This window comes from Colossoma macropomum, unplaced genomic scaffold (assembly GCF_904425465.1).
Source record: "Colossoma macropomum unplaced genomic scaffold, Colossoma_macropomum, whole genome shotgun sequence".
Classification (NCBI taxonomy): domain Eukaryota; kingdom Metazoa; phylum Chordata; class Actinopteri; order Characiformes; family Serrasalmidae; genus Colossoma; species Colossoma macropomum.
In genome coordinates, this window is record NW_023494804.1 from 17862152 (window position 1) to 17876250 (window position 14099).

General features: G+C 36.3%; 1 protein-coding gene across 1 annotated transcript in view; it reads left to right on the forward strand.

Annotated features, from left to right (window-relative positions):
* Positions 1 to 13239, forward strand: part of smarcad1b (SWI/SNF-related, matrix-associated actin-dependent regulator of chromatin, subfamily a, containing DEAD/H box 1 b) — a 35319-nt gene extending 22080 nt beyond the window's left edge. The window contains exons 16-24 of the mRNA XM_036595493.1: positions 2379 to 2510; positions 4027 to 4122; positions 5835 to 5952; positions 7071 to 7186; positions 7694 to 7882; positions 8579 to 8697; positions 9932 to 10114; positions 11452 to 11561; positions 12892 to 13239. Coding sequence (XP_036451386.1) covers positions 2379 to 2510; positions 4027 to 4122; positions 5835 to 5952; positions 7071 to 7186; positions 7694 to 7882; positions 8579 to 8697; positions 9932 to 10114; positions 11452 to 11561; positions 12892 to 12953 — 1125 coding nt within the window. The 3' untranslated portion in view covers positions 12954 to 13239. The remainder of the gene's footprint in view (positions 1 to 2378; positions 2511 to 4026; positions 4123 to 5834; positions 5953 to 7070; positions 7187 to 7693; positions 7883 to 8578; positions 8698 to 9931; positions 10115 to 11451; positions 11562 to 12891) is intronic.
* Positions 13240 to 14099: the final 860 nt, after the last annotated feature.

The following is a 14099-nucleotide window of genomic DNA, read 5'->3' on the forward strand; positions in this document are numbered from 1 at the left end:
CTTAATTATTTAATTATGCAGAAGTCATGAAATATTGGTTCCCATTTAAGAAATAGTTTGGTGAAAAATCTAATTTACACAATTTTACCATGCTGTTTTCAGCTATGCAACATACTTTAGTCCAGGCATGTCAAACTGAGGATCTTCCGGTAAAAGTGCTACGGAGATCAGCATTTACCCTCATGAATTAACCGCTATGAAATCAGTTCATGAAGGCCTTGCTAATGAGCTGATGAGGTGAATCAGATGTGTTTATTGAGGGAGTGTGCTGAAGTCTGCAGTGTTTTGGCCCGTGAGGACTGGAGCTTGACACATGTACTTTAGTTCATGTTTATAGATGACAGTCATACAGTGTCAGAAATCACATAGTCAAGTCTACTAGAGATTACTTAAAATTTCATGTGGTCTGAAGCAATGAAGTAGGCATGTAGTTAGCACGGTTTTTTTGGTTTCTATAAGCTTCCATTACATATCTACATTAACCTTGTGGCTCCTAAACTAAAGACACCAAATATTTTGTCCAAGGTGCCCAACACCTGGGTGCCAATGACAGGTGTGCAACAGGAGGAAGGTCTCATAAGGCCGGCCAGGGGTTGGGCACCATCCTCCCGCTGTTTGTCACAGCTGTCGTGGGCACGCAGGGTTCGGGCACTGCCTTCTTGCTGCCTTTTGCAGGTTTCATCGGTGCATGGGGGTCAGATGCCTGGCGCAAATGTTTTGCCTGATTGAATACATTTGAAGTAAGAGGGAAAACAGTGTTAGATTTTTTTGCTGAACCGTTCTTTTAACAAAAGACAGAGTAGTGAGAATCTGGAGGGCATTCATTTTCAACTGGAGCAGCTTGTTCCACCACATTTGCATCCTTGCTTTAAACCAGTTTTTGTACTGAAATAGAATGCATTGTCTTTTGGATGCTAGGCTTGATGACAGAAGCTGAAAATTCAGGAAACTTGGCATATCTCCAGTTATATGCAAAGCTTACTTGCTAAATCTGACATTTAGCAAGTAAGCAACATCGAAGTCATTTGAAAAAGTAGACTAATAAAGGCACTAAATTCCTTCTTAATGGATGAAAGAAATACATTTTTCTCGCTGCGTGCAGCCACCCATTCCCAGATGAACATAACTTAACAGCTCTTCGGCCAAGGTCTGCCTGCTAGGTCATTAAGAATAAATGAGGTGAGGTCTATTACACCTCCAAGTTCCTTTTTTAAAATGTTCAGAGGTTTGTTTTTCCAGGGTTAGGGTTAGCCAACACCTGACAAGAATGGTCACCCTGGATAGGGTACCGTAGGGTACTTCTAATAGTAAGTTAACAGGACAAAATCTGTGTCTTATGTTCTGGGAACTTATTACTTGAAGTTTAATAAACTCAAAACTTTTGCAGCATGGTTACTTGCTTTTTTAAGTTGAAACCAGAAATTCTTTACAGTGCATTTCGGTACTGTAGGTAACCTGGCTGAGAAAGTGGCAGATGCCATCAGCCTTTTGGTAGAATTTTCTATGCAAAGCCCTTGTGGAGTTTCTCCAAATATGGCTCTGGGACGAGATGGTTGAATTGATCTCCTGAAAAGTAATTATGCATTCCCAAAAAAATCGTTAATGGTAAGCAGGACCAAAACAAGTGAGAGAGTGTAGCTACATCTGTTTTACACCTGTTGCGCATAAGATTAACACTTGGGTATATTTAGCCAGTCTAACCTTGGACAGATTTAAACAATGGACGGTTTTAAACTTAATGATAGTGTGTCTTAGACAGAATGATGAGGAAGAGTGTATCCCAATCTAAATTTCTGGCCACATCCCAGCTGGTATATCTACATGCGGCTGCTCTTCCCAGTATAGTTTTAATGAAGTTAGAGAGTTCAAAAGTTGTATAAATTCAGCATAGAATACAACATACCAGTGCCTTTCTTAGACTGTGTACTTCAGTGTAGTGTATGTAAAGGAATAGGGTGGCAGGAATAGAGAGCAGCTTGATGACATAAAACTGTGGAGCTGTAAGCACCTAAAAATGTAAATGAGGGATATAAAAATGTGTTCTAAGTTGTGAAAAATCTAAATTTCTACTTATCTTAGATATAGTCACTCAGCCAAGACATGTTTAGGGTCTAAATTCTGCTTCTTTAGTTTAGTGCTGAGGCTGTGAGGTTTGCTAACAGTCACTAGAAGTCAATACCCACCCAAATTGTTTCTGTAAATACATCCAAAAATCTTCTCTCAAACCACATCCAGGTCTTCATTAAGGTCATGCAGACTTGTCGATGACTTAATGTGAACTGTAAAAAGAGATACAAAAACCTCATCACTACAGCCATTTCAGCCAACATCAGTCAACTCCAAAAACACTAATTTGGGTGTGTGCGCTTTCTCCACAGGCCAAGTATCGACTGCTGCTGACTGGAACGCCACTGCAGAACAACCTGCTGGAGTTGATGTCTCTGCTGAACTTCATCATGCCCAACATGTTTTCCAGCAGCACCTCACAGATCGCCAAGATGTTCGCCATGGTAGGAACTGCACAGAAAACTAAGTCGTTCTATTATAGGTGGGATTGTTGCCCAGAATTTTTCTTCTTTTTTTTTGTTTTTTTTTGTAATAAACATTATTAACTTGTCTTGGATGTCAAAATGCTCCTGACTGAAGTACTTATTTTTGTTTTTTTTTTCCCTCCATGTTTAATTTTTTATATAGCAGCCAAGTGTAGGGCAGTAAAGGAGGGTTGCATTGCTGCATAGCATATATATATATATATATGTGTGTGTGTGTGTGTGTGTGTGTGTGTGTGTGTGTGTATGTATATTTATTTATTTATTTATTTATACATATATACATATATACACCAACCTTTTTGGAAATGGGGTTGTACATAAATATTTAAAAGCTAGGGGAATTTGACCCCCTGCCAAATTTTGTTGATTTTTTGTTGAAGTGAAAATAAATTAATACATCCTCTACAGAGAACACACTTGGCCTTTTTCTGCACATTTTAGTGGACAATTTCTGCTTATGTAATGCATTAAGCCCACATTTTGTGTTTTATTTTTCCCCCAATTTATCGAATAGAACAAATAAAAAGGCTAAACTTTATTTAGCCCACTGTGAATTCTTTAGATGCTTATCTTGTGTTTACTGTTAATTAATTATCTATTAAATTTACCTTAATTTACTCCCATTTAAAACTCTAAACCTTGATCTAACTTAAATGTTAAACTCAACCCAAAACCTTAACCTAACCCTCACCCTGGTTCTCATACTGATTTTTAAACCTAATCCTAACACTGTTGAGACTATAGAGAATTTGTTGGGGGCAATCCAAATATGTGAGACTACAAAAATTGTGCATGAAAATGTGTGGAAGTGTGTACCCTGTAGAGGATCAACAAAACATGAAATTTGGACAGGGGTGCCCAAACCTTTGCAGGTGACTGTATCATTATCATTTATAGGTATATATCACTGCTTTATATATATATATATATATATATATATATATATATATATATATATATGGCATTTTTAAATTGAAGTAAAAAAAATGAAATAATATATATATAAAATGACAAAAAATGAGACACAAGTTTTTTAATACATGTGGGACATATTATTACATATTGGTACTTGCAGATTGTCGCTGTTGGAACAAAACTTTGTAGTTAAGTTTATTTAATGGGATGTTTTAACCATTTCTGTCCATTCATCAAGAAATTAACACTGTGTAAATGTCAGCTGGCTTTTTAAAAATTATGTTAAAAAAGAAAGAAAATAAAAAATACAGATACAAGGTTTTGAAAGAGATAATATATACTGGAGAGGTAGAAATAATCTAAAATGACTCGAAACAAAATCTTGTCACATTAACTGATATTGAAAGTTCAGAATGTGTGTTTGCTTCTCTTGTAAAGTTTTCATGATGTGTAGACAGAGTTTTCTTATGATGATAATACATATGGGACAATAATACATATGTGTCCTGACACTGTAATGACACAAGTGTGCATGTATGTTTGTGTGAATCTCCGCTAGAAATCCTCAGAGGAGCAGAGCAGCTTTGAGAGAGACCGCATCGCTCATGCTAAACTCATCATGAAACCCTTCATCCTGCGTCGTATCAAGAGTGAGGTACTGCACTGCTGCCAGCTGCATGCATAGTGGATGAGAGGAAATGCATAATGCAGCTGCTTCAGAATGCCTGTGTGTGCGTGTATGCGTGAAAACAATGTATCTCTGATACATTATTAAGCTTGGGCGTGCTTATGCATGTTGGTTCATGAGTCACAGAGGGCTGTCAGTACAGCTGGACACTGGTGTTGTCGAAAAAAATAAGTTTTTGTAACTTTTTTATACTGCACTGCTCTAAATCCCGTTGAACAAGAAAGTAGAATGGAAAATGACTCTGATATTTTAAATTAATGTGATCAAATAAAACATATCCCCCCTTAACTCTGTTATCAGATGAGCTAGGACGCTGTTGTCTGTGTGTGTGTGGAATGTTGTGACTACGTTGAGATGCTAGCGAGCAATGAGGGGTGAAAGGGGAGGGATCAGAACCCCTTGTTGTGAAATACAATTCACACCTCTCCATAGAGACGTGAGAGATAAAACAGACAGCTGCAGCGTTCTTCATATCAAACAATCCTGTACACCTGACACAATGAACGAACAGCATTTTAACACAATTAAAACACTTGTATAAATGCAAATGTGATCACTCAACCCTCATTGCTTGCTAGTAGCTCAACATGAACAGACCTGACGTTTTTAGAGTTGTATGAATGTATATAGATCTGAGCCTTATCACTCTCTTCCATTTTTTGCTCAAAGTTGTTCTTTTTGAATTAATGGATCTCATTTGTGACTGTAAGTGACTAGTGATGCACTGAAATGAAAATAAATTTGGCTGAAACTGCAATTCAGGACACACTAGTCTGAAAACAGAAACCAAAGTAAAGTAGATCAAAAAAACATAAACTTACATACATAAACTTGCGGCTTAAATACACTTATGATTACAGTATGTAGGCTACAGTATGTGCCACAAAATCCATAATAGGTGCATGCGCAGTGGAAAAGAAACTGAAATCTGATCTAACCGTTCTCATTAAAGACCCTTCAGTCAAAAATGTATTTTTTATAGATTATAAAATATCTAGTTATATTGTTTATAGTTTGATAAATGTGTTAAATGTGTTACTATAGCACAGAGTTCACATCTTTGCATTGAAAATACAGACTTTCTCAATGCATCTGGGAAAAAATGATTTGTAGGACACTACATGGCAGCTTAGTTTAGAACATCACAAATGAGCCTTCTTCACTTTTAATGTAAGTTAAATTTAAAGCATTTCTATTGGTCCATCATCATGGCATTTCTATACAATGTAAAAGACTTTTGAGAATTGAGAATTTTTTTTGCCAATGAGAGGATTACAATGTGGCAACAGGAAACTTGCTTGCAGCTACAGAACATGACTGTTTGGACTGTGCAGTGAGCTTTTAGCTAAATTAGATACGCAATGTTGGCATTCAAAATTATGATGTGTCAGATTTAATGTAATAATCTGTCAAATTGAGTGACTGGTGTTGCAGTGAAACAGAGAGTATCTAACTGACTTTGTGAGCTAAGCATTTAGCCTGCTAAGCTATCACTAGCTGTGCTTTCCTTGCCGTGTTTAAACATTCAGTTGTTCAGTTTATGGTTTAGCATTTGTTAGATAATGAATGGAAAAATGTTTATTTTCTGTGAAGCAGTTTCATTTTTGTGCATGATAGTTGCTATAAAAATATTCTTATTGTGATTGTCATTCAGGTTCTTGCTCTTCTGTGTTCGGCAGGTCCTGAAGCAACTTCCTGCGAAGGAAGAACAGATCGAGTTCTGCGCCATGAGTGAAAAACAGCAGCAGCTTTACGACGACCTGTTCAACAAACTAAAGAGCACCAAAACTGAAGAGAGTATGTATGAAGAGGACCATGATGGTGATGATGATGGCTAAGGGTGGGCGATATGGCAAAAATATTGGATCACGATACTTCAAGACATTTTCATGATACACGATAAGCATCAAGATATTAAATCTCAGGAAAACTAAATAAGTAGGAACAGACAAATTAGAAGTAGTGCTGCAAAATGCTGTAATAATAAAAAACCTAGAACTGATGATTTTATATTTAATATTTTACAAACCACACTGCACGAAATTCAGCTAAACGTGGCTAATTATAATGAAATGTAGTTATTCAATGGTCTTTAAAAGGTGACGATATCCACAATATGCTCAGAAAAGCATACTTTGACATAATAGCATCAACCTATCCACCGTTCACATATACACCTATTCAGCCTACAGCAGTTGAAGCCCAGACTGCATTTTTGAATGAGGCACAATCAAAGGCATGCAATCAGAACAAAGCTCATTTCCTTATGTATCAGTCTTAAACACACAGTAACGAAAAACAGCCTGTTTAATTCTAAGGGATAAAGAGAGGTTGGAAATGGTCATGCAAAATGAATTTTGACTATTTATGGTCCACACAAATTTATAAGTGGGCCTCAGAAAAAATAAGAAGAAAATTATAGCATATGGGCCCTTTAAGACGCTTAGGACACTTAGTGCTTTTCTTACATGTTCTTAGCAAAAGCAAGAGAAAAAAATGTTGAATGAATTTCCATTTTAATTTTAGATTGACCTTAAATTTCACCATGACTTTTAAAAATACACTGAATATGCAAATAAATATAATTAGAGACACTATTTTTACAGTAGTGGATTATGGACAATATAAAAATCAATGTTTTTATCTGTTCTTTTGAATATAGCTTGAGAATTTCATTTTTGACAAAGAATTAGTGCAAGGTTTATTTAAAATTGCTCTAATAAATTATAATCGTTTCTAACATTTCAGAATTCATTTAGTCGAAAAGCTGCTTTCAGCCGATCATTAATAAGCAGATAAAATTTAAAAAATAATCATCATAGTAACAGTAAACAAATCCCTCATCTGCACTTTTAGCACATGTCTAGTCTCTCTAGCTAAATTAATTGAATTAATTTTTTTATGTCTCTGCCCAGAACGGGAACTGACCAACGTGATGATGCAGCTGAGGAAAATGGCCAATCACCCGCTGTTGCACCGGCAATACTACACCAGCAAGCGCCTGTCTGCTATGAGCCAACTCATGTTGAAGGTGATGATACATACTTACGTTATCAAGAAAATTCAGGGCAGGGGGGCAGTGGGGATGTATGTCCCACCTCAAGGCTTTTAAACTTAGCTCAGATTTCTTTACAGTGGTGGTGATAGAAACAGGGGTCGCCATGACTACAACACAAATATAGCCATTTTATTTACTATCCAAAACCACCAGTGAACGTACATGTGTCTTCTGAGCTTTATATGGAATGTTGATGATGGTAAAATAGTGATAAATCTGAAAAAAAAAAAAGTTTTTGAGGACTGTTTTGTCTTATAGTGCCCTGCATGCATCTCTCTGTCTCCTTAGTACCAGTGAAAAAATAAAGAGGCGAACTTCAGACAATAAACATACATATGGGGTCAGGGGAGGAGGAATTGTGTAAATTTGATTATATGCTGAACTTTAAGAGTAAGTATGTAGATAAAATGCGATGCCTGCTCTGTCCCTTACAGTAAGTAGGTATTGGGGAGTTTTGAATATCGTTCTGTTGTTGTGCAGGAGCCCAGTCACTGTGAATCAGACCCGGCTCTGATAAAGGAGGACATGGCAGTGATGTCAGACTTTGAGCTTCATCGGCTGTGCCAGCAGTACTCGGCACTGCATGAGCACCAGCTGGACACCGACTTGCTTCTGGACTCAGGGAAGCTCCGCCTCCTCACACAGATTCTGACAGACCTCAAAGAACAGGTGGGGAGTGTTAAGCACAACAGTTAGTAATTAGAAATTAGCATTCTGTGTAAGCTTCGTCCTTAGGGCATTGTCCCTTGGTGCCATATATTAGCATTAGCATTAACATTAGCATTAATTGCCATATTGTCGCTGTCTAAAGAAAAACAAGTATCTCCAAAATAGTAACTCTACAGGAGAAGGCAAAAACACTCTTACCTTTCAGTGTAAGTAAATGTAAAGAGGTTTTATTCCAAGTGATTTTAGAGCATTTCTATTGGTCCATTCATTATGAACTTTTCACACAGCATAAAAATAAAAATCGACAAAAATGGATAGACAAAAATGGAGCGACAATATAAATAATTAGCTATTACAGTACAAGCCTAAAGTGACCAGCTTGGCTGATTAGCTATTTCTTTTTCTAGCAGTCAAAACTTACCCAAGATGACAGATACAGCTCAAGCTCAAATAAACAAATGTTACTCACTGGTTGTGACAGGCCCATTCATGGATTTGAGGAATTTCATGTTCCCTTCCTGGGAAGCATTATTATACTCAATCATCAGTTATGGATACTGGTGTTCTAATTGAATATTTGTGCATGATTAGTGAGAATCCGCATGTTAGGGCACCATCTGTCTGTCAGAAGACAGCAGATTATCATTAGTTGATACATTCATAAGTTGACTCACCATGTCTGTGTTTCTCCCTCAGGGTGACCGAGTGGTCCTTTTCAGCCAGTTTACCATGATGCTGGACATCTTGGAGGTGCTGCTTAGACACTATAAGCACAGATACATTCGGCTGGATGGCTCTACGCCCATGAGTGACAGGTGAGCCATTTGAGGAGCCAAGGCGTACAGAATAAACAGAGTGACTCCTAATCAGGGCTAGAATACAAGCAGTAGTACAAGTGATGCAAGTACACTGAATTTATTAGGTCCATCTTGCTGCACGGTTTATCAGCCCATTACAGTTCATCACTTGTCAGTTTCTGACCACAGGACTGCTGTTGTCCAGGTATTATTCTCAGCACAGCATCAACACTGACATGGTATTTTAAGAGTGGTCTTCCAACAAATATCCAGCCAAAGGCAGCTCTGTGGTCAGAAACAGACCACTGAAGAAGGACTACTGGATGGCACAGAGAGTGTATAAATAGATGGGTTTTCTGTGTGCTACTCTGTTTTCTATCACTGTATAAAAGATACACAAGGCTTCTTTGGTTGTTGAGTGCAAGTTGTTTTTGTATGTTTTTTGCATGTTTGTTGTTTGCATTGTTAAGAACGTGTTATTTATTTGTTTACTCAAAGTAACGATAAAATGCTATGGTTATTCATGTGTTTTCTTGTTCAAAATGGCAGTTTATGACACAAACTGAATTCAAATCTCAAAGTTGCTGGCTTTGTTAGATCACATTCCTTACGCATCAGATAAACAACAACAGCATTCAGAAATTGCACTGTTAACAGGAAATAGTAGGTAAAAACAGAAAAAAGCCATTTTTCTTTTATTGACTTTAAAGGGTTAAAGGAATAATTTGGTGAGAAAAAATTACACAGTACCCCCCAAAATGTAGTCAGTCAGTCAAGATATGTTTGATGCCTAAAGTTTGCTTCTTTAGTTTAGAACTGGAGCTACGAGGCTAATGTCATAGAGCTAAAGATTTTTGGTGGCATAGATTTCTATTACTTTTTAACCGTCTAGCTCCAGTACAAAACCAAAAAACCAAACATCAGACACCAAACCTGTCTTGGCTGATTACTTTTGGAGTTAGTTGGGCAAGTAGGATTTTTTGCTGAACCATTTCTTTAATACAGGGAAAACGCTAATACATCTTAACATGTATATCAAAATATATCACATCAACCCTACGTTCAGTTCACTTACTTTTGGCAACATTTGATGTAATATATTTTTTCATTTGTAAATGAATGTCAGGTCAAACGCTCAGTGCAGTGGTGTTGCAGTGTACTAGACCTATTTCATAATCGTCATAAAAGACATTATCATGTGGAACACTGAATGTAGGACTCACTCCACTGCTCTCTTTTTTTTCCCCCACAGAATTGGTCTGATTGATCAGTTCAACATGGATCAGGACATCTTTGTATTTCTGCTGTCTACCAGGGCTGGGGGACTGGGCATCAACCTGACCTCTGCTAATGTGGTCATCCTTCATGATATAGATTGCAACCCTTATAATGACAAACAGGCAGAGGACCGCTGCCACCGCGTTGGCCAAACCAGGTCAGACAGAAAGCTCGTTATCGGACAATTACAGGAATACTTAAGTTGGAAATGCTAATGTGGCTAACACTGAATGACTGCTATTGAGGACCAGTTAGCATAGTGTTGCTGTCATTAGAAAACCGCATATCTCGTTATACATCAAAAATGCACTTATAACCCCCCTTAAACAGTGTTTTATAAATGTTTGTAATAAACTTCATAAGGCTTTAATAATGGATTGTAATAAATTATTTGGTGACTTAAACATAAGCACAAACACAAGTGTCACTAATGAATAATGGACTAATGACCTGTGCATAATTATAAACCACCTATAATACATATTAACAGTCATAACAACATTATAAATATTTAAAATGCCTTCACTGAGTGCTTCAAATAAAGTGACTGATATTTTATGTTATTCATTGCTGTAAATAAATATGAAGGTACTATAAACTTTATTTTGAAGTTCATTCCAAACTAATTACAAAAGCACAGACATGTTATTGCAATTTATTTTAAAATTTGGAAAAAGGTTACAGTGAACACAGTAGTTTTGAACATTTGCTTGTCCTGCAATGTCCAAATATGACCAGACCACATAAGTAGCACTTAATTAACCTCCCATGGTGGGAAGTTTTCCCAGCAGATCCTGCAAAAATAAAAGATATAATAAAAAAAGGTCTTTTTCCATTTAAAAGGCGGTATGTATGGAGATATAAGTGTTACGATGTGTTTTAAGTCAGCAAAGAATTAAAGTTGTACATTATTACAACTTTATGAGGCATAATTAGAGCTTATAAGTATGCTTACAAAGCATTGTCACCAAATTACAAAGAGTCAAGCACTTAACTATTTAAGAATACAGGCATCATAGAAAGTGTTACTAAACATTTAATACATGTTAATATGATTTTATTCCAAGTAATTTTGGACCATTTTCTTTGGTTCATTTATAATTAAGTGCATATACAATACCTCTTATGATTTGAAGACAGTAACTACAGTTAAATGGAGTAATATTAGCTGTCTGACTTCCTTCTACATTCAGTAGCTAATGATCAAAATGACATTTCGAAACAAACCCCCCCACCAAAACCCCCCCAAAGACATTTTTTAAAAGTTTCTCCCACCTTCACGATCATCAGAAGGGGGGCTTTTGTAGTCTTTAAGTCATAAAATCTAATGCTGCTCTGCTATGGAATGCAAATAAGCATGTTGACGGTTAAATTTTGCGTTTTGGCCAGAGTGTCCCTTTAACATCTCCTAACAGTGACCTTTTAAATAATCTGTTGGATAGACAGTATTTTTGTCTGTGCCCTCTGTATCTGAATGTTTTTGTCCTACTTCAGGACCGTTAAAGTGATCAGACTGATAAGCAAGGACACCATAGAGGACGCCATGCTCCGCATCGGCCAGAGGAAGCTCAAACTAGAGCAGGACATGACTGCCACTGAGGAGGGTGAGCTCATTTTAGGTGCACACATTCAAATGCCATTGCAGTGATGATCATTAACCAGTCCTGTGAGATCTCATTTATTTTTAAGGGTGGTTGTAGAATTCTCTGTTTTTAATAGACCATGTAGAGGCTGTGTCGTCGTCCTGTAGTGGGCATCATATCTGAATAAGGAAATGTGGGTCTAAGCTGGATTTATCTATGAGAAAAACAAATAGGGTTGTCCAAAAATCACCACTATTTCAAAATGTTTCAAAGTCCAAGGTGCATTTTGTGCTGTGTGCACTTTCCCCTAAGATGTCACTGGATCCTCTGAATAATGAGGTGGTTAAGGAATCAAAATACAAAAAACTGCACTACATGCAGGCTAACACTGCTGTGCACTGACATCATAAGACTGGCTGTGTTTACATGCAAAGACTTCTGCCAATCCGATTGAACACATTCAGATTATATATTAAGACTGAGGTGTTTATATGCTCACTCTACTCAACAATCTGATGGAAAAGCTCTGTTAACATGCACACTACAAGTAATTCGATCCAAATTAAACGCATGCATAGAGAACTACTTAGTATAGACATTCAGGTAGAGTCCAGTCAGAGTGAGATGAGCAGCTGTGAGCAGTGCTTTTGTTTTTGTTTTTTATTACTTTAAAATGATGTCAGACTCAGAAAAACGAACTTCACATGTACTTATTAAAAAGTAAGGTTCTGAGACACATGCTGGACGACCGTTAATGGTTAAAGATTATACCATTAACGGTCAGTGTTTTAATAACATGGTGCATTAATATAGAATTCAGTTGATATGCGCAGTTATATGTGTGTATTGCATATTTTACAGCAGTTTTGAATGTGGCTCAGCCTATCAAATTTTAGAATCAGAACGGTCTGTTTTATAAAGTAATAAACAGTCATTAGCGACATTTCCATTGAAAAATAATTTGTACAAATAATGTTGTAGCGCTTCAAATAGTTCGTCAGTGTTGATGAAACTTTAGTGGATAAATTGTCTGTTTTTTTGGCTGTTACTGAGGGAAACTTTATGTAAACCATTTTTCTTGTCAGTGAAGTATTTTAAAATCAGTTTGATGAAAATCTAAAAGCTAAGTGATGTCCAGAAACGACTACAGCCTTTCTAAATGAAAGTAGATATTGTTATTTCAGTGGTTCTCGCATAATAAAGGGCTAAAACTATAAAAAAAAAATAAACAGAGCATGCCATTTGATCATAAATACAGCTCTGTATAATGTGTTGTGTCAGTACTGTAGATGTGACTGTGCTTCTAAAATAGTGTCCTTCATCTTTTGAGTAATAATCTGCACTCTTTCAGGAGATGTAGACACCATTCCTGATGATATGGCCTCCCTCCTGAAGGCCTCTCTAGGCCTCTGAGAAGCTGACCAGCACTGGGACCAACCTTTATTATGTTCTTGAGATTAGTTTGTTACATTTTGACTGAAATACTGTAGCCATCTGACCCTGACTGACTCTATTAAACGGTGTGATGATAAATAAAGGTTCACATATCCGTTTTTTTTTCTCTGAAAACTTCTCCGGAACGTTCTGTTGAAGGTGCAGCCAGATGTTTGTTTACATTTTGAATGTACTTGAGTACTGTTTCTGTTCACATAAATCTTGTATTGTTTTTATTTGTGACGTGGGCAAAATTTGCCAAAGTTTTAAATAAAAAAGTAAAACAATGGTATGTAGCTTTTTTGTACATAGTCATGTGCAAAAGTTTGGGTGCCCTAGATCAAATGACCTGTTGATTTTCTGAGTGTAAATAAGTGAACACATCCTCTACAGAGAACATACTTCTGCTCATTTTAGTACACAGTTTATTGGCTGAATTTAACATATGGTGAAAAAATATAACAAAATGTGACCTGTGCAAAAATTGTGGCGCATTTTATATTATATTTTATAATTTATTTTTTCCAATATGTTATCTTCAATTGCAGCAAATGCAACATCTAAAAAATTGCATAAATGTGCTATAGATGGTTCTATATAACACTAAAGGGTTCTTTTATTGTTACAAGCTTGACATCTGAACAATAGAAGAACCCTTTTCAAAAAGGTTCTATATAGAACCATATACAGCACATTCTCCATCAATCTAAAGAACCCTTTCATGATGCAAAGAACGCTGTACTTGTGGAAATGGTTTTCTAAAGAACCCTTAAAGAACCATATTTTTAAAAAGTGAATAGGTCATATTTAATAAAAAATACAATAAATAAATAAAATAAGCTTACTGCTGTTTTTTTGTGTAAAACGTATTTTTCTACAATAATCACATTATTAACCAAAAATACATCTCTACATTCAGTTGCACTAATACCAAAATGTGATCATATAAAAGTCTAAAGTTACTAAGTCAACATTCTTTGAAGTCCAGTAGGTGCGAGAGTGTATACAGCTAAAGAAAATGTGTTCTGTTATTTCAATATCAAAATCTCAAAAATTTTAAATCTGTGGTTGATCTTTTTTTAAAAGTAGTTTCTGTTCTTGACATTTTTTTTCTAAATTAAATAT